The 19,269-nt window shown below is 46.1% G+C and overlaps 2 protein-coding genes across 3 annotated transcripts; one reads left to right on the forward strand and one right to left on the reverse strand.

Moving 5' to 3' along the window:
- Positions 1–3,212: 3,212 nt before the first annotated feature.
- Positions 3,213–10,716, reverse strand: MDH2 (malate dehydrogenase 2). Its single transcript, XM_015880731.1, has 9 exons — positions 10,584–10,716; positions 8,749–8,917; positions 7,880–7,963; positions 7,400–7,509; positions 6,854–6,979; positions 6,147–6,224; positions 4,890–4,989; positions 4,328–4,479; positions 3,213–3,519 (listed from the first exon to the last, which is right to left on the reverse strand). Exons 1-9 carry the CDS (start codon positions 10,644–10,646, stop codon positions 3,388–3,390), a joined length of 1,014 nt encoding a protein of 337 aa, XP_015736217.1. The 5' UTR covers positions 10,647–10,716; the 3' UTR covers positions 3,213–3,387.
- A 143-nt stretch (positions 10,717–10,859) lies between these two features.
- Positions 10,860–19,222, forward strand: STYXL1 (serine/threonine/tyrosine interacting like 1). 2 transcript variants are annotated; one of them, XM_015880732.2, is made up of 8 exons: positions 10,860–11,144; positions 11,782–11,843; positions 12,270–12,396; positions 13,432–13,577; positions 14,561–14,706; positions 15,155–15,249; positions 16,860–16,969; positions 18,865–19,222. In XM_015880732.2, exons 1-8 carry the CDS (start codon positions 11,042–11,044, stop codon positions 18,994–18,996), a joined length of 921 nt encoding a protein of 306 aa, XP_015736218.1. In that variant the 5' UTR covers positions 10,860–11,041; the 3' UTR covers positions 18,997–19,222. The 2 variants fall into 2 exon arrangements, with proteins under 2 accessions (XP_015736218.1, XP_015736219.1); XM_015880733.2 differs by having other exon boundaries at positions 13,435–13,577.
- The last annotated feature ends 47 nt before the right edge of the window (positions 19,223–19,269 follow it).

The raw sequence follows: 19,269 nt of genomic DNA on the forward strand, positions 1-19,269 counted from the left end.
ACCCCATGGGGCAATGAGGAGGGGCTGCATGGTGAGAAAAGCCCTGTGCATGGTTGGTGCCCCTCCTTTTTCAGCAGCAAAGAGGGAAATAGGGAACACCCCACAACCCCCAGGGTGAGCACACATCACTGCTCTCCTTCCAACACCTGCAGTGCCGATTAACACACTGGGGGCTGGGAAACAAAGGGGAAGGCAGCAAAAGGAATGTGGGGAGACCCTACATAGGGCTGTGTATGGGGGCAAGGGGGCTTCTGCAGTGTCCTGGAGGCTGGGGGGGGCATCGGGCTCTGCAGTACAGGGAGAACAAAAGGAGAGAGATGTGAGAGAAGGGACCGTAATTGCTGCAGAGCAGAAGGCAGAGCTTGCTGCAGCTGGGGGGGGTGCGGAAGGAAAGCAGCACTTGAAAGGAACTGAGGGGTTGGGAAGGAAAAAGAGACGATAAATAATTAAAGGAGATCAAATGAGGCGGCAGCGGAAGGGCCCTAATTGCGGGGCTCACACTGCGGCTCAGCCCCATCCTCATACACGAGGAGGGGCTCAGCATCCCCCAACTGCAGGAGGAGGAAAAACCAAACGTGAAAAGAAGCAAAAGGAGCAAAAGGAAGGCCATGCAGAGATGGGTGTAGCAGCGGACGGGCACCACGAGCACACCAACCTTCCTGCCTAGCACTCAGCCCCCAGCAGGAGCCCTGCATGCTGATCGCGCTGCCTTATCCGCCATCTGTTCCAGCAAAAGAGCAGTCCCTTCTGTGCCCTTTATTAACGGGTTTCCCCACAAATGCAAACAAACCCGCCCTGTCTCAGTGCTGTGCTCCAAGTCTGATTGCAGGCAGTGATTTAACAGTGCCCACAGCCATGCAGGAGAACAGGGGGAGTACAAGGAGACTCTGCAAGGCTGGAACCACAGCAGCCCTGCACACACACTGACCCATTGCCATCGCTCTTCCAAACCCTTCCCTTCGCCTGTTCATCTCCCCACGAGCTGAAGATGCTGCACACAAAGCACAGAGCCCAACACAGGCAGCTTCCCCAAGGCCGGGTTTGTTCCCAGGTGCTTCCCACTGTTGTTGCCCTGCTGTTCCTAATATCACTGGCACTCCCAGCCCAGCCCCAAGACAAGCGGCTGCTGCCATCTCCCGGAGCATCCCCAGGGACAGGGGAGGCTTAGGGCCACCAGGCACCAGCTTAGGGATGGATGTTCCAAAAGGATTAAAAGCTCCTTATAGACACGGATATGGCAGCAGCACTTATTCCCACCCATCTGCCCTTAAAACTCACCCTCTGTGTGAGATTGCAGGCTGGGTTCACATGGGGACAGCTGCCAGCACCCCACCCTGATGGAGAGAAGGGTTAACAGCCTTCCTAGCAATAGCCTGCAGTCTCCTCCTAGGCTCTTTCAACCCAAAAGCCCCCCCAGGAGCAAGGCAAGGAAATAGCAAAGCAACACAGCCCACCTCCAGCTTTCCCTCTGCTTTATTCTCTCGCTGCGCTCCATCCCATCACTGCAGCAGTGTGGAAGCAGCAGGTGGGATGGGCTGACCCGACACCGGGTCATCTGGAACTGCTTTAGTCATTCCTCTCCATAAGCATCTCCCTGCACCTCATCCATCGTGTTACCTGCTCAGTGTCAGCACCCTGAGCACCTGCAGGGGTTGACTCACCTCCAGCCAATGTCCTCCATGTACCTCACTGCAGAAACCACAGCCCTGTCACTAACCCACCCTCACTTCCCTCTTTGAACTCAACACCCAGATCTGTCACTCCTCTGCATCCTTCCCTGTCCCCCACATCATGATCTTCAGTTCTTTAATTCTATTAATACCATCTAATAACCACTTTTGTTCCAAGCCTGCTGAGTAATGAGCACCGACACTTCCAGCTCATTACTATTTATGCAAAGATAGCGGGGCTTCATACATCACATCCCTGCAGGTAGGAGGGACAAGGACTGTGTTTGCTGTCCTCACTGCCCACACGTTCCACACAGCATGGACAGAGCCAAGTCCTCCATAACACAAGTGTCAGAAGAGCTGGAATATATAAAGGAGAAGGAAACGCCACCAGTGACCAACCAGCACCTGCTGCCTTTGTCTGCCTTTGTACTCCCAACTCTGCTCTTCCTTCAGCTCATCCAAACAGAGTCTGCTCGACTTGGAATTCAACCTACGTGGATTAGAGCAATTCAAAGCAATAGGGTAAGCAGCCCCCGGAGCACGGAGGAAGATTGAATTAATAGCTTCCTTCATTAAAGCTTACCTTCAAAGCACTCGGCAGCAGAGCTTGTCATCACCATTTTCTTGCAGACGTTTATTTTTATATTCACGGGAGGACGAAAGGCAAAGGAATCTGTGTGGATGCTAAATCAAGGCTTTAGTTCTAACGAGAGGAAAGTCACCCTCAGCATTTTAATCATTTTCTAACAGCAGGACTGACATTTCCATCGTTGTGCTTTTACTAACCCTTTAAAGGTCAAATTAAGAGATTCCAGCACCACAAGGTAACGGAGGTAATATGGTAACCTCCTGGAAACTCAGCTGTTTGGATCCCTGATCAGATTCCTTTTGCAGCCTGCCTTGGTCTCATTTGATCACCCGTTTTCCCAACCACTGTAATGAAGCAGCAGCCCAGAATAAAGCTAAAGCAGCAGCACAGCTGAGAGCTTAGAGCTGTACGTAGCCAGGCACCAGGATAGAGAAGGCCATGTAGATGCCCCTACCAAGTTACAGATCAGATATGCTCAGAGGCAGTTCCTGTTGCAGCACGGTGCTGGTGTTGCTCAATTTCCCCACTTTGCTCTTCAGGGGACTGAAATGCCAACCTTAATTCAAAAGGCAGTTTGGTTTTGCAACTTTCATAAGCCAGTGATGTAAAGCAATCTGAGGATGCTTTGTAAGCTGGATCACCTCCTCTTGGTTACCATCTCTGTCCAGACAGCTGAGTGCCATCTAGTAAGGTCTCATCATCTACTGACTATCATCATTGACTATTTTCTACACTAACTGTGATTTTAGCTTTCCTTAGCCCTGAAAGTGCCTATCGTGGCCACTCTGTACTTCCACCTTCCCTTCTGCAAAGGACACACCAGCCCCCTTCACTCATTTACAACATCCAGCAATTGGCTTACCCGTTTTAAGCTGTTATCACCGATAACCTTTCAGAGACCTGCAGCTTCTACCTTCAGGAGATAAACACATTAAGGTAATTCCATCTGGTACACTGAAAAAAATGAGGCCATTTTTATTGATGATCAGGCTTTGCTTTGACAACAATCATTAAGCTAATACAGACAGACTTCAATCAAAGCACGAGCTCTGAATCAGAAGTCGTAAAGTGACATGATGCCTTAATAAATTAAGGAAGTTGGAATTCCTCTCCATCATCAACTCTTCACTTGAAGTTCTTTGCAAAATCCTCTCCTTTCTTAATGGAAGCCTTCAGCTCAGCCATGGCCTCAGCAACCATCTTCTCTTCAAAGGGGGTGATCTTGCCAATGCCCAGGTTCTTCTCAATTCCATTTTTCTGAGGGAAAGAGGATTTAAGGATTAACTACTATTCACTGAATGATCCAGGGAACAATTTAACAGCTCTGATTATTTCCAGCTGATTACATCCAGCTGAGGTGGGGACCCACCACAGGACCTCTGCCATCCCTTCTGCCTGCCAACCCTGTGCTTCCTTGCAAGGCTGCGAAGCTCTTTGTTATCTTCGGGCCTTCACAGACTTCTACTCACTGCTGATTTGGGTACAAAATCTCCTTTATACTCCTCTAAGTCCATCCCTTTTCCAGTCACCAGCCAGGACAAAATATATTTGCATCCCAGCAGCCATATCAGGGCTGCAGCATCCTTGGTTATCGTTTTGCCTACAGGGTAAGAATAACTGCTCCTTCAGAGCTCTGTAGAGGTCCTGAAATCAGTCAATTAATCCTAATCCACACCATGGCTCTGCATGCACCACAATTTCAGAGTGATTTGTTTGCAGCAGAGCAAGCTGAGGAGACCAGGCTGCCAACTCTGGTTAACCATACGAAAGCACTTCATAAATGGGCACAAACTTGGGCTAAAAATGACCTCTAAAGAAAAGCCTGAATCTCTGCTTACTCAGTAAGCTGCAGCCTAAGAGCAGACAAAAGGAGCAGCAAAACAGTCAGACAGGAGGTATATGCTTAAATAAAATACCCAGATATTTGAGAACTCTTACATGTACGTTTGGCTATTATCTATAGAGATACTTAGCACTAAACTGAATTGAAATCGCTGAGTAAAAGCCACTAAGTCTAATAGCAGTTACTGAACCAGTCTTAAGCCCCATCATTTAAAGCACATACTCCCAGCAGCAGAGGTGTAGAGAAGTATGGGCTCTCTGTCTCTTCTGAGCGAACAAAGGAACATTCAATAACCCCTTCCTTTCCATTCATGGCATCCACCAGAGAGAACACAAACCGAGCGCCAGCATAGGCCATAGACAAGGTGGCAGATCCTGTAAGAGTTAAATCACTTTTAGAACAGGTCATATTTAAATTCAGTACTTGTTTTAGCATCAAAAGCTTCCATGCTGCTGAGTTTGCAGAGCTGCAGTGCTTGGCTTCAAGCTCACAGATAGTTTGATAAAGCAACAGCTACATGCTACACAGCTGAGCAGATTTTATAAGAAACAGCTTAATTAGTGAGAGAAGATGACTTTTAAACACCATACATGTCCAGGGATCCCTTGATTTTTGTACTTACCTACATACTGAGCTATTTCTAGTACCACAGTTAAGAAAGTCAGGGCTGTAATCAGCAATTCCTAACTCTGCATCGCAGTTGCAGATAAGATTAAACTGCAGAAAGTTGCGTCCAATCAGCTGGACTAGAAGAATTACTTGGAAGCTGTAGACAAGAACCAACCTGCTCCTGCTTTGGCTTTGACAACTTCAGTGCCAGCTTCTTGAATTCTCCCCGTAAGCTTTTCCAGTTGATCCTGAGGGAAGTCCACTTTTGGTGTGCACTAGATTGGGAAAAAAAAAGTTGCTATCAAATCCCAGGACCCCTCTGGATTCACAAGGCCACTCCAGTGATACATCTTGCTCCATTACAGTTGTTACGAGCAATTCTTGAGCAGGAAAATCAGCTACCCCAGCTCACAGATTGTGTGACAGACTGGCCAGCAGCTGCAGGCATTCACTAAGGCTTCTGGCTGTTGCATGAACTGTAACGGTAAGCTATTGATGCCTGGTTTACTCAAGGACAAACCACAGCTTGACAAGGCTTGGTTACTTACTACCATAGTGCTTTGCATAGACAAATGCCCTCCAAGCATGTACCAGCACTAAGGAATTTCAAAAAGCCACATGATAAATATTTGGGTCACCGTGGCATTATGGAAGTCAAGAGCCTTATGGAGGATCCAGTCTGCAAGCAGTACTTAGGAAGTTAGCGAGCCTTCAAATACAGCTACACAAGTCTGTTAAGCACAGCTGTTGCTGTCCTGATTGACTGACTGAGCACCCTCCCAGCATTCAGCTGCACTAAAGCCCTTGCTCTTATTCCCTAAGACTGTCCTTCTGTGAAGGGTACTTTATTCCTCACTTACAGCAAAGCTTTTTGTCCTTTCTCCACTGACAGCTCCTTAGCCGTGTCCTACCCATCTCATTCAGCTGCAGCCTGCTTTAGAACTGTAATTCATTTTGGATTAGATGCATGAAGGGAGCTTCTCTCTACCAACCATTTCTGAAGGAGGCCTCTCCATGCAACTTGAGCTCTGCCTACTCATTTCGATACTGGATATTGAAAAAGTGATTCTAGCCCATTATGTCAAACATGCTTTCATTTTCCTGCTGAAGAAAAGCATTTACTCCACACAACAGCCATCATCAAAAAAAAAAAAAAAAAAAAGAGTGAGAAAATAAAACACTGCCAAGACACCTGTAAACATGCTACACCTCAAGTTCTTATTCCAGAGCTACTGTAGGGAACACTCAGAGTTCAGATGTAGCTCTTCTTGCATCTCATCTCAGAATAAGATGAACCACGAGAGCAGGGACTGTCCCTGCTGTATCTCAGCACGCTCCATGCCACCACAAAGGCACTTGACATCAACTCTAACACAGTGAGGAGGAACACCACACAGAGGTGATGCCATACACAGCAGTTAATACGACTTACCTGGGAGATCAGAGGGATGATGGTTTTCCCTGCATGGCCACCAATAACTGGAACGCTTACTCGAGCTGGATCTAAACCCTAAAGGAAACATGAAACCTTCCAGTTTGAGACATACAGATAAGAAAAAGCATTTAAAACCACCACACTTTTTCTGCTCTCGTTATCCTGATATCCAGAAATTTCAGAGGCAGCTACACTACAAGGACAGTGCCAATCAATGCAGTCAAACTCCAGGTTATGCATTCTGATAACTTCAGGCAGTCACAGGATAATATCAATGCAAGTTCAGATAAATAGAAGCAAAGGTACAAACTCCACCAGGGCTATTAAGAGCAGTGAAGCCACCACACTGTTTGATACCACACGGAGAATATCCTACAATGTGCAGCACGGACAGTATTACTTGCAAAGACATACTGCAAACTCTCTTCTCCAGTTGCACCAACAGGGCTGAAAGTGCCAAGAGAATTAGGGCAAACATACGGCTCACTCACAGGGGAGATTTACAAAAGGAAAGGTCAAAGTCTTTTGAAGGAGATTTTGTAAGAAACCCTATCCTCCTCTGCATGGAATCACTGCTTTCAGCTCCAGCTCCACATAAACCTGAGCTACTTTAGCTCTATACTGCGATGTTTAGGAATGTTTTTGGTAGACCTGATGACAGAAGCACACCATACCCTTTCCCAACATCCACCTTTACAGCCTACCTTTAGTTCAGCCACAAAGGTATTTGCTCTTACAATGTCCAGCGTTGTTACACCAAAGATTTTGTTAGGATTATACACACCGTGCTTCTTAAAAACTTCTGAAGTTATGGGTATGGTTGAATTTACCTGGAGGCAAGAACATGCAATTGTTCATTGAAAACAGGAACATAACAAAACCAGTGCATGAAATGAACAGGACAGTAAAGAAACATCCTATTCCCAACTTTAAGTCACCTGTAATCAGCCATTTCAATTCCTATCAGTAAAACAAGTGTTTTATTTTAAACAACCACTGAGACAGTAACCATAGCAGTATGGATTGTAACCACTTGCACAGAAGCTGAGATATCAATCACTTTTCCATACAGTTTTAAACTGACTTTGTTATATCTCAAGCTGACAGAGCCAGGCTTTTAGTTTTTCTTGTTTTCCTGCAAATACTCCATAGGTTTTACAGACACTGCTCAAAAGAACTTGCAGATTATTTCTGTATTCTCAGATTGAATTTTCTTTTCTACATTTTGAAGGTCTCCAAAAAATGCTTACCGGGTTGGAAATAATACAGATCATGGCTTCTGGACAGTACTTTGCACAGGCAGTTGTTAAAGTAGCAACAATGCTAGCATTGGTGTTGAACAGGTCATCACGGGTCATACCTAAAACATACCCAGTGCAATATTTTCAGTTACCTGTAGTCTATTCATCCCTCTGTGAAGTCACCCCCATAACTACAGCTGGAATGTTAATTGATCTGTGCAGAATATTGCTAACTGCAGAGCTGACACTATGGAAAATGCAGAATTGGGGTGAGAAATGAATTAAAACCCAGACTTCCATTACATTCCCAACAACTGAGGCATCTGATACGATAACAAGCTCTAGGTCAGTGTTGTTAACAGACCACTTACATCCCAAGGCAACCAGAAACGTGCCATAAAGCAGCAGAGCAGCCTCCTGGAATGTACTGCAGTTCTGCAGAGACACACTTCAATGAAGCCCTGCAGCTTTCTAACATGGAGAACATACCTGGCTTCCGAGGGACTCCTGCAGGAATCACTACAACATCACAGCCCTTCAAACAATCTGGCAGCTGCTCAGGTCCCAGGTAACCTGGAATGGAACATATTCAGGTGTTACATTTTTGACCATTTTTAAATAACTGACAGTCTGAAGAACAAGATTACACCTAAAGGATGCCTAATTCCTATTTTGAATTTAACTTTCAATTCAGACTTAACGCTCAAAAGCAAAGCAATAAGATCATGGATGGACCTGATTGGATGCTTTGGCTTTCAAAGCCCACAAAATAAAGAGTGGTGAGAACCACACATCTGTATGCTTTGCAAGCAGCCAGTTGCTCCCATTATATTCACATAATCTAAGATCCTAGCTGATTCAGTGCCCCCAAAAGAACTGCAGATAGGCACATTCAAGTAAAGCATAACCTTTTAGTGATCTTCAAATAAAATGAAGATCAGCAAATGAAGAACTCTTCGATTTCATCAAAACTTGATTGCTATCTCTGAAGAAAACAAGCACATACAATGCACGTGGATGCCCCAGGAGCATTAAGGCTATTTATAGTCAATATCTTAAATTCAATACCCAGGCTTTCTCCTGATATGACTTTATTGAATGTTTCTGACCAGCTATTATGAATTCTCCTCCAACTGCACACCCACAGACTATTTCTCATCTCCATACATGCCAATTTAACTAAATAAGCTTTAATTAGTCGTGTGCCACCTGAGAAAAAATCTACTTCAGTCAACACTGGGCTTCAGGATGATGTGAAGACTCCCCTTCACACAAAGCACAGTGACAAATGTCACACACACCAGAGGGATCCCTTCACACAAGTTCAGCACTCACAAAGTCCACCCGCAGCCACTCACCTTTAACATTTGCTCTTGTCTCAATGTGGCTGAGGTCGGCTGCAACACCAGGAGTGTGTGCGATATCATAGAGGGTGAGCCTGCTCACCAGCGGGCTGTTCTTCAGGAGAAGGGAGAGAGGCTGCCCAATTCCTCCTGATGCTCCCAGCACTGCCACCTTGGCATTGTTCTGAGGGCAAAAGAAGAAAACATGCTGATGAGTTGTTTAGCCAGTTAATGCAGAAGTGACCTTGGGGATTTCAACACACTTTCTTTACTGTTAGTTCTATTTCTCAATTTCTTTACCGAGTACTATGCAAACTTGCTTGCCTAAACCCACAGAAAGCCATCAACACAACAGCTCACCAAAGATCCTTGAGATCTGCTGGTTGGACAAGAAGGATGAAAATGGACTACAGGAAACATAACAGCCATTGTATATATGTGAAGAAAACGTCTACGCCTGAAATAAAATAGTACCTTAAACCACCTGAAAATGAAGCCCTGAGAACATTCAATTACAAGCTTATAGCTCTGATTAAATGCAGCTGAGAAGCAAAATCAACCCTGCTTTGCTGCCCCTGTGAATCCACTGTACCCTGTGGAAGAAAGCCATTCCTTCTGATGACCCCATTGTCCCCACAGTGTAAGGAGAGCTACTTTAAAAGACAGAAATATTAGGAACTGTGATGTTCTGCCAAACTGATGGAGGACCAGAGGCTACTGCAGACATGGAACAGGCTGATGATGTTCTGTATCACCGTCTTACCAGATAAAGCTATGATTGCTCCGAGTTCACTGCAGGAACAGCTTAATTATTAGCTTCATAATAATTCACAGCATAATAAAAAACCCACCCACAAGCCAGATCAATCTGCAATCAGCTCAGCATCCTTCCTGCTGCAAGAAATACATCCGAGCACAGAATTCTCCAAAGGAAAGCAAAGTCTGGCATTAGTCACTGCTGCACCCTGTATTTATGGCTGAGCTGATACCGTAAAATCAAAACCTCGTTACTATTGAATATAATTCCTATTAAATCACACAATCTTCTCTCACAAAACCTTTCTTTAGGGCTGTGGCTGCCACCACAGGGCTTCACCTAAAGGGCAGGGGTCTATCCCTTCCTACCCAGCATAAAGCAGCACCTGCTGTGGATCAGAGAACACCCCAAAGGGGAAAGGCCCCAAAGCATCATAGAGCCCAACCCCTGTCTCTACACAAATCCACCCCAAAATGAAACCACGCTTCTGACAGTGCTGCCCACGCATTTCAATGGTGGTCAGCAGGGACAGGGAGGTGATTGTCCCTCTCTACTCTGCTCTTGTGAGGTCCCATGTGTTGTACCATGTCCAGGTGTGGAGCCCTCAGTACAAGAAAGATATGGAGATTTTGGAAAGGGTCCAGAGGAGGGACAGGAAGATGATCAGGGGCTGGAGCACCTCCCCTATGAGGACAGGCTGAGGGAGTTGGGTTTGTTCAGCCTGGAGAAGAGAAGGTTGCGGGGTGACCTCATTGCAGCCTTTCAGTACCTGAAGGGAACTTATTGCCAGGAGGGGAGTAAACTCTTGGAAAGGGCTGATAATAGCAGGACACGGGGAAATGGTTTTAAGTTAAAAGAGGGAAGATTTAGGTTGGATGTTAGGGGGAAGTTCTTCACTAGGAGAGTGGTGAGGCCCTGGAACAGGCTGCACAGGGAGCCCACCACACACCCATAGCCCCCTCCTCAGCTTCGCCTCAAGGCCGGGAGCACCCCACGGGCAGCCCCTCACCCCTAAGCCGCCCCTCCCCGCTGGCAGCCGGCTCCCAGCATCCACCCAACGCCTCTGATCCCGTCTGATCCCCGAGGCTCGTACCTGGGCGCTGGTGGCCAGACCGCGGCACAGGACGGCGCTGGGACGGGCGATGCGGGACAGCATGGCGGCGGCTGTGACTCCAACGACCTCCACTGCGCTACACCGCGCATGCGCCGGCCGGGCTACAAACCGCGCGAGATCAGATCTCGCGCGAATTCCTCCCCCCCTCCACCGCCTTCCTATTTATTCCCCCCGCTGAGCTGCTGGGGAAGTCTCGCGAGATTTCTATAGAGCGCTATAGCAACAAGGAGGCTTGTGTTGCCATAGCAACAGAGGCTAAGAGGTCCGGGCCTGGTTTGAGGCCTAGTCTGGGGCCCGGTCTGAGGCCTGGTCTGAGGCCTGGTTTGAAGCCTGGTTTGGGCCTGGTTCTGGGCCTGGTCTTGGGCCTGGTTCTGGGCCTGGTTCTGGGCCTGGTTCTAGGCCTGGTTTGAGGTTTGGTTTGAGGTTTGGTCTGAGTCATGGCGGGGGTGATGCTCTGCGAGCCCACCGAGCTCTACAACATCCTCAACCAGCACCGCCGCTTCTCCAGGCTGTCCGAGCCCAACTACCTCATCCTGCTGGGTGAGTCCATGCAGCAGGGCTGCTCTCCTCAGGAATAGGGTGTGTTAGGGTTGGTGGAGGGGCCTCTCACCAGCCACGAGGCCTTTGGGGGCATTTCTACCCCCCTTTTTCCATAGAGCAGCTGTTCTTTGAGCAGAAAGCAGCAGCGTGTGGCGTTTATCACAATAAGCTTTCTGCCTATGGATGTTCTGGCTTCAATTCCATCTCCCCTTCTGTGAGCTGCTCCAGGGATGGGCTCCACCTTCCCAGTGGTGGCAGTGCTGACAGGCAGCCCTTGACCATCACTATCCACCTATATCCTCCATGTTGCCATCACCCAGATGGAGTCAGGCATTGCAGTGTGTTCAGGCAGTTTGGGAGCAGGGTGGAGGTCCCTGCAGTTCCCCTTGCAGCCTCCCCAGGTCTGTGAGCACATTGGCACTATGGCTGTGGGCATCCCCTGGTGTGTTCAGACTCACGTCAGTGTTGGGGTTTAGCTGTATCCATTTGGAAAGTCTCACTTGCAGAGAAACAGAATCTCTTGTTATGATGGCGCTTGAATTCCCACTAAACAAATGAAGAACAGGCTTCTACCATATAAACATCAGATAAGCCAATTGCTTTATCTTGGTTGAGTGGTGGTGTTTTTCTTTTACAGATGCCCGCACTCTTCGTGAGTACAATCAAAGCCACATTATTACAGCACGCAGGATTGAACAGGTGAGGTGGGACTACACTTTGTGTAAACCATCTCTGGGTTTAGCAATTAAGCAGTAACGTAGAACTGCTTTAGAAACCAATGGAGTTGTCCTCACTTCTTGCTCCAATCGTGTTCCTGCCACTGGGGGGATGTGTTCTGTCACAAAGGTGGCCTCAATAGTCCAACAGATTGGCACACTGAAGTTGTATAGCAGGAAAGATATTGCACAAGAACTGATGTAGTGTTGGCTTGTCTTGGCAGCGTAGGCATCTCTACAGCAGCTGATGAAGCAATCTGGAGTAGTTTGTATGATTTCTGAATTCTACCCAGGTCTTTCAGAATAAAGTGCAGTTGTAGCCCCAAATCTATTCACTGTGTCCATGCCACAAGAAAAGTGTGATGTTTTACTCCTGATGGAATTCTTCTGTGATTATTATTATTTTCAGGGCCCTTCAGGGGAGTATCTGGTGCCAGATTCAGAGGAACTGGCATATGTCAGATACTGCGTGGTGTATGACTGCATAACCAGCTCTTTGGACTTCTATGACCCTGAGGAAGAGGAAAAAGAGAAAGGTACACGTGGCTCGTGTCAGACAAGACCTCAGAGCAGGATGGGTGTTCTTCCCCCTCCTCATTTACTTCTGTGAGCTTAGTGGACAAAGATTTACCCAATTTTAGTCAGAAAAAAATGAACATCTGTGCTATGCCTTTGTTATTTAACCGTGCTGCATATGTTCTTAAACATAAAGGAAGATTTTATTTCAAAGATTTCTGGCAGGCCTGGTTTCCTATGTGTGATCCTTTTGAAGCTCTTTGTTGCATGTAAGGACTATATATATATATATATATTTCTGTATCTCACTGAAATTGGGCTTGTCCAACGATTGCCTTTCAGGAAGCAATGGTTCTTCAGAAACGGAACACTTTGAGTCAAGTTCCTCATATTCACAGAGTGAATACTTCCTTCTTTGAGGGTTACAAAGCACCTTTATCCTATTTAAGAGGACCTAGCTTTAACAAGGGTGCTGATTTGACAAAGTTCACTGAGAAATGCAAAGAGCTGGAAACCTTTTCATGTAGTTGTTCAGCTGACCATGTGTGGAACTGTTTAATTGTTACACACCTGCTAGTAAGGCATTCGACAAGGGAAGGTGTGAAGAAACAAAAGCAAGTTTCTGTTTTGCTGTTCTGTTTCTAAAGCGGGCATAGTTACAGGCAACTTGGATCTCATGTAGAAGAAGGGGAGCAACCATCCTGTGTAATTTGCTTTCCTGAGGGGAGACTTAATACTACACTTAAATACTTCCCTAATATGGGAAGTTATTTTGAACATTTCCCAAAGAATAACGGAGAGAAAAGTGTTATCTGGTCCCACAAAAGAAACCAGGAAAGGAATAGAAGATCAGCACTAGAGGTGAACAGCAACGTTCCTTGGTGCTGTCTTGAAGCAACAATTAATTAAGTCCAGATTTTTAACAAGGCTTTCTACTGCCCATAAGATGAAAAGAAAAGGAGCTTATTGTGGGTTTTACTGGAGCAGGTTTAGCCTGCAGTGCTGTTGAAGGCACACCAAACCTGCCCCGGCAAATTACTTTTTGTTCTCACTAGTAGCTGAGGAAAGAAATGCTGCCCAACATGCCAGAAGCTTACAGCAGTTCACCCGCCACCCGGTGCTTGTCCTGAAGGGAGGATACAAACGTTTCTCAGTTTGCTATCACTTTCTGAGGACTCAGAAGATATTGTGGATGCCTCAGGTAAGACTAATTTGCAAATAGAAGACATGAGCCTTCATATTCAACTGGTGATAGTTAATGAATTCAAGCTGGATGGTGCTGTAAACCTGATATCAGAGCAATTCAAACAAAGGAATTAAGTCCCATTTGAGTTACTGTGCTTGCCCCAGGTGTTGTTCTTCTGCAGCCATGCTTTGCCTTTGTTTCTTCTTCTATTGCATGAAAATACAGCTCATGAAACAACTGAGGAACCTTTCTCTGATAACCCCAAGCTGCCCTACTGGAGAGTCCAGATAACTAAACAAACAGTAGCAAATGATGACAAAGAAGGCAGGTTCCAGTTTACTCTCTTTTATGCGTGGTTATCTGAGCTGTTACCCAGTCAGAGGTACATCTATCAAACGTTGTGTTTCATGTCTATAAAGCCTTTTGTCAGGAAGGATCACAAAGCAAGCACTCTGTCTAAGCTGTTGTTCTCCATTGCTTCAGACTATTGAGCTGTTTGGTTCTGGTGTAGCATTACTGAGTATCAATTATGGATGTAGAAGCACCGTCAGCTGCTTGTGTATTTTTATTGTCAGCCCTTATGCAGCACAAAGCAGGAATAGCTGCAGACTTGTGCTGTGCCACTATATTGCACCTGCAGCTCTGCAGGTGGTGGATGACTTCATTTAGCTTTGTGAACCAGGGAAAACTTCAAATGAATCTGTTAGGCTGCGGTTACTTGAGACGTTGCAAAAGATGTGTTCTTCTGCCTGTTTAGTTAGGATTTGTTTCAAGTAATGCCACAGTGAAAACATTTTTTGTTAATTATTCTCAGTAAATCTAGCAAATACTTCAACACTTCAAAATCCAGGTGATTGAACGAGTCATTACACTTGAATGCATCACGGGTTGGTGACTAAATATGTGTTCATTTTTGCACATGACTTCTGTTTAAGAACTCACCAAGTTGAAAGGAGCAAATAGTCTCTAAACTGAGCCCGCAGCTTCTCTCCTTGCAGGAACTCGACGACTTCCAGCCGTACCCTGTAGAAATACTGCCTGGAAAGTTATACATGGGCAATTTCAGGCAGGCCTGCAACCAACAAATTCAGAAACATTTGAAGATCAAAGCACAAGTCAACGTTTCTGAACAGCCTTCAATGCTGTAAGTTATTAAGAGTATATCCTTCCCAGTGTCTGTGCCTGTGCCTTCTCTGTGTTGAGTGCTCTGAGCTTCTGGAAGGAGGAGGATGCTGTGGTAGAAAACAGCTGAAGTGAAGCAGGGAGCTCTGCTGACCAAAATGTCAACATGCACTCTGCAAAGGCATGCTTGCTTTCTGTCTTCATATAGCTCCCAGCTAAAGGAAGCCCATAAAGTTAAGGCATCGATACTGGTACCACAAAGAATGGAAAATCAGTAATTAATCTGGTTCTGCATTACAAGTGCCTTAGTGTTGTACCATAACAATTCCTTATCATAATGTTAAATAATGACAATGATGAAAAACTCACACGTGTAATAACAAACAAAATTATCAGTTTGCCTCCAACAAACAATTCTTTTCCCATAGTTGCTTTGCTGGTCCATATAATGCTACATACTCTATTTACAGGTTGGCAGAAGAAGGCAATTCCCTCCATATATCTGTTCCAGATTCACCTGAAGCAGATCTTTTTTCTTCCTTTCCTACCATTAGTCATTTCATTGGTGAGTTGTTTCTGACCTGGACTTCCTGAGCTCTCAGTCACTCTCGGATATTAAATTGGAGTGACTACAATTCACTCTGATAGGAAGCTCAGACAGGAGGACCATCATCTTTGAAGATCAGTGCACTCCCAAACTAACCCATACCCTAATGGATACCAGAGCTGCCTCAGTAATCAGGCTGATGGACAGAGACAAGATTTTAGAGGGCATCTGATGCTGATGCTCCTACTCATTTTGAAGAATAGCCACTCTGCAATAGTAGAGAGCTTTGCAGTAGGCGTGAGTAGGCTTTGCTGTAGGATGTCTAGCAGGGCTGCATAGGATTCCTATAGCCCAGAAAAAATGTACCAGCTCAGCACCTGCAACAGCACAGCAGACACAGTTCCTGCAGCCTCATCCTGTGATGGTGTTCAACAGAGTTATTATCTTCTATCATGCTTATACAATAGCATCTGCCACAGACTAAAGCCCTGCCCTGCTAGGTCATACAGACCCAGAAGCAGATCAGCCTGTTCCTACAGACAGTATAATTCAAATAGAAAATAAGAAGTAACAACTGGACACAAAGAGACAAGGAAATGATAGCTGCGGATATAAGTCTATAGTCCTAAACTGAATTGCGTGACTTGCGTGACATTGAAACCTGAATGCTGATCTCCACTTACATATCTTTCATTATGCCTCTAGTTTTCTTTCTGCAGCAGTATTTCAGAAGTCTCTTTCTCATATAAATACGTGGAAGTTTCCAAAATAGACTCTTAGAGTTTATTAGCTGTGGCTATTGTGAAAGTGCATGCTGTTTATTTGATAAGTCTAGAGTAGTAGATTACTTTAACTGGAATGGTTATGAGTGAACACTAAAGCTCTTTACAAACCCTCAGAGAGGTGTGGGTGTTCTCATGCTTGGAGTCTGTTGGAGTGAGGCCATTTCTGCTCATGGCCTTGTGACTCCCCCCCATCCCTGGGCATCCCATTCCAGTGCCTGACCACTCTTTCTGAGAGGAAATTCTTCCTTATATCCAACTTAATCCACTCCTGTCGCAACTTGAGGCCATTCCCTTTTATCCTATTGCTGTTACCTGGGAGAAGAGGCCGACCCCCACCTCACCACAACCTCCTCTCAGGCATGTGTAGAGAGCAAGGGGTAAAGGATTTGCAGTCTGAATCCCTGCCAGTTTGAGCTGATTCCTCCAGCTTCAGTGCAGAACAGTTAGGTTTGCATTCAACAGAAATGTTGTCATCTTTAAACCTATCTGAAAGTGTTTGAGTTGCTGATGTGATGCTGACCACAGCTGATTGGTGATGGCAGGCTACTTTATGTCACAGTTATCTGCCATGGAGTTGACACTGATCTGTGCTGAAGCACTGACTGGTCGTTGTCACTTAGTTCTGGTCCTCAAAGCTCCTTTCTAACTCAGTGGGGTTTTAAGAAAGGCAGATGCAAACGGAAACAAGAGCTGGCAGTGCACAGCTGTTCCTATCAGGGTTAATGACGGCTCTTGTCTCTCAGGTTAGCAGCCTGCCAGTTTGCACTGAATTAGAGCTTGACTGTACAACTGGAAATTTGATTTCCCAGATCACTAATTTGTGATTGGTGTTTCTTTATGCAGACGCCCAGCTGGATCTTGGAGCAGTGCTGGTGTTCTCTAGCCTGGGGATAAGCCGGAGCAGCACAGCAATCATGGCCTATCTTATGCATTCCCTCCAGTTTTCCCTGAAGGTACATCACTGTCATCCTTCCCACAGACACTGGCTGAATCTGCAGCTTATTTCTGCTCCTGAAGCCTCATTACTACAGTAATGAGAAAGAATTTATTCGTGCAGTCTACCCACCTGATAATGTAAAAGAATCTGTTACATCAGTTGGATCTTCCTGGTATCATTAAGGAGAAGGCATAGGTGTGATGTTGGATTTGTGAGTCCTTGCCTTGGCACCTGTATGTTCTTGTATTTCTCTGCTTAATAGGGAAATTCAGCCCCACAGGGCTATGAAAATAAGGCAGTGGTTACAGATCTTAGTTCTTCTACTCTGAGAAAAAGACTGTCTGGAAGCTATTGAAGTGAATCCCATCTCCTAATGCCATGAGGTTACAGGGCGATTCATACCCTGTTGTTTGCAGTGCTCTTATTTACCACTGTGCTCATCAGCACCGACTTGGTCTGAAACCATTTGATTTCCCCAGCAGCAATCCCCTCCCACAGATGTTACCGTAAAGAAATCTGGAGCGGGATAATACAATCCCATGTGGGACCTACAGCTTAAAAGAACAGTACATTTTGTTCCAGAGCTCGGAATAACAGAAGAAAAATAACAAAGGAAGGTTAAGAATGACCCTGAAGTGTGGACAGACCAGTGGCCTCTCCCCAAAAGCCAGGCTACTTTTCCCTTTGTGTACAATTCATGGGCACGGTGCTGCCATAGGCACATGGTACCTGCTTAGCCCAAACTGGGCTTCTTCCCTCTGAAAACCAAAAGGTTTCTCCTTAAAAATCTTGTCCTTGTTTGGAAAGTGTGACCTCCTTGGGGAGCTGGAAAGGACTGAGTCACACCTCACTGAAGCCAGGCCTGTATCTAATCATCAGATTGATTTTGTGCAAGCATTTGCAACATAGGAGGAAATCTCTTACCATTGGTGTGTACCAAAGGGTAATTTCAGGCTGAGCCAGCTGGGCAGCAGGCACTGCTTGGTGTTTGCCAGCAGTGCTGGGTGTGATTGCTCCAGCTCATTGATAACCATTCCCTTGCTGTTTTCTCCTTCACGCTGAGTTACCAGAGGCATCTGCAACAGCAGCGTGATCCTTCACCCAGTCCAGGCTGGACACCCCAGGGCAGAGAGATGGCACAAGGAGCACAGATCTGGGGTGTGTGCCCCTTTATTCCATGAGTCATTGATACATCAGGATCAGTCAGAGTTCAGGGGAAGCACAGACGTGCAGAACATGGGCACAGAGCAGTAAATAGTGCAGGATCAGAGACTGCTGAGATTAGGAAAACAAATCCATGGAGTGCTATCTTGTAACCTTTGGTCTCCTTGTGCTTAAGCAATCCTCCCATTGCTGGGGGGGCATTTGGAAGCAGGAAGATGGCAGTGCTGGGAAAAGCCAGGGGTGGAGCTGATGGAGTTGCCCTGCATGTAGCAGGATCCTGCATGGAGCTAACAGATCATTAAGGTGGCTGTAATTAACACGGGGGGATAACTGGAGCTTAATAGCTGCCCTGCCACATCAAGCTGTAGTAGTTCAGAAACGTGATAACCTTTGTCCCTTGCGTGTCAATAGCTGATATATCACAGCTCTGTTTATCATCCCTGAAAGGATTTTTGGTGGAGAGAATCCAGGACTGCACTTCTGCATTGGTGTAAAGCAGTGCAGGGTACATGACAAGCTAATGAGAGGAGCCTGAGCTGCCCTCATGCTCAGAAGAGCAGGATGAAAAGATGAAAGGCTGCTCACAAGTTCACATCTGGATCCCATCTGTCCTTAGTTTGGCCTTGTCTGCTAAAGTCCATCCCAGGGAGCAAACACTAAGTTCTTTTGGTCATAACATAGTAGCTGCTCGGTGTAAATTCCTTTTCAGCTCCTATTTCTAACACTGCTTTCCTTTCTCTTTTTCAGAAAGCTTGGGACCACGTTCTGAAATGCAAAACGAACATGAGACCGCAGCGGTGCTTTGTGAAACAGCTTTCAGACTGGGAGGCTCAGATCTATGGGAGCACCATCACTGATGTCTCTGAACCCAATTACTGAGCGCAGGGAAGGAGGCTGCTCTGCCTGCCCCATCACCCGGCCTAGAGAACATGCACTCAGCTCTATTGGCAAGGCTATTAATGTAATAGAACTGGCACCTCTGGGGGTGGTGACCCCCCTCCCTGCTCTTTGGAGAAGAAATTGTTCCTCATCTCCAACCTGAGCATCCCCTGCTGCAACCTGAGGTTATTCTCTCTTGTCCTACTATAAAGGTTCACTGACCCACGGCCTTGGATGGTGTATGTAGAGCATGGGCCGGGACACACAGCAACT

This window comes from Coturnix japonica, chromosome 19 (genome assembly GCF_001577835.2).
Source record: "Coturnix japonica isolate 7356 chromosome 19, Coturnix japonica 2.1, whole genome shotgun sequence".
In the NCBI taxonomy this organism is placed as follows: Eukaryota; Metazoa; Chordata; class Aves; order Galliformes; family Phasianidae; genus Coturnix; species Coturnix japonica.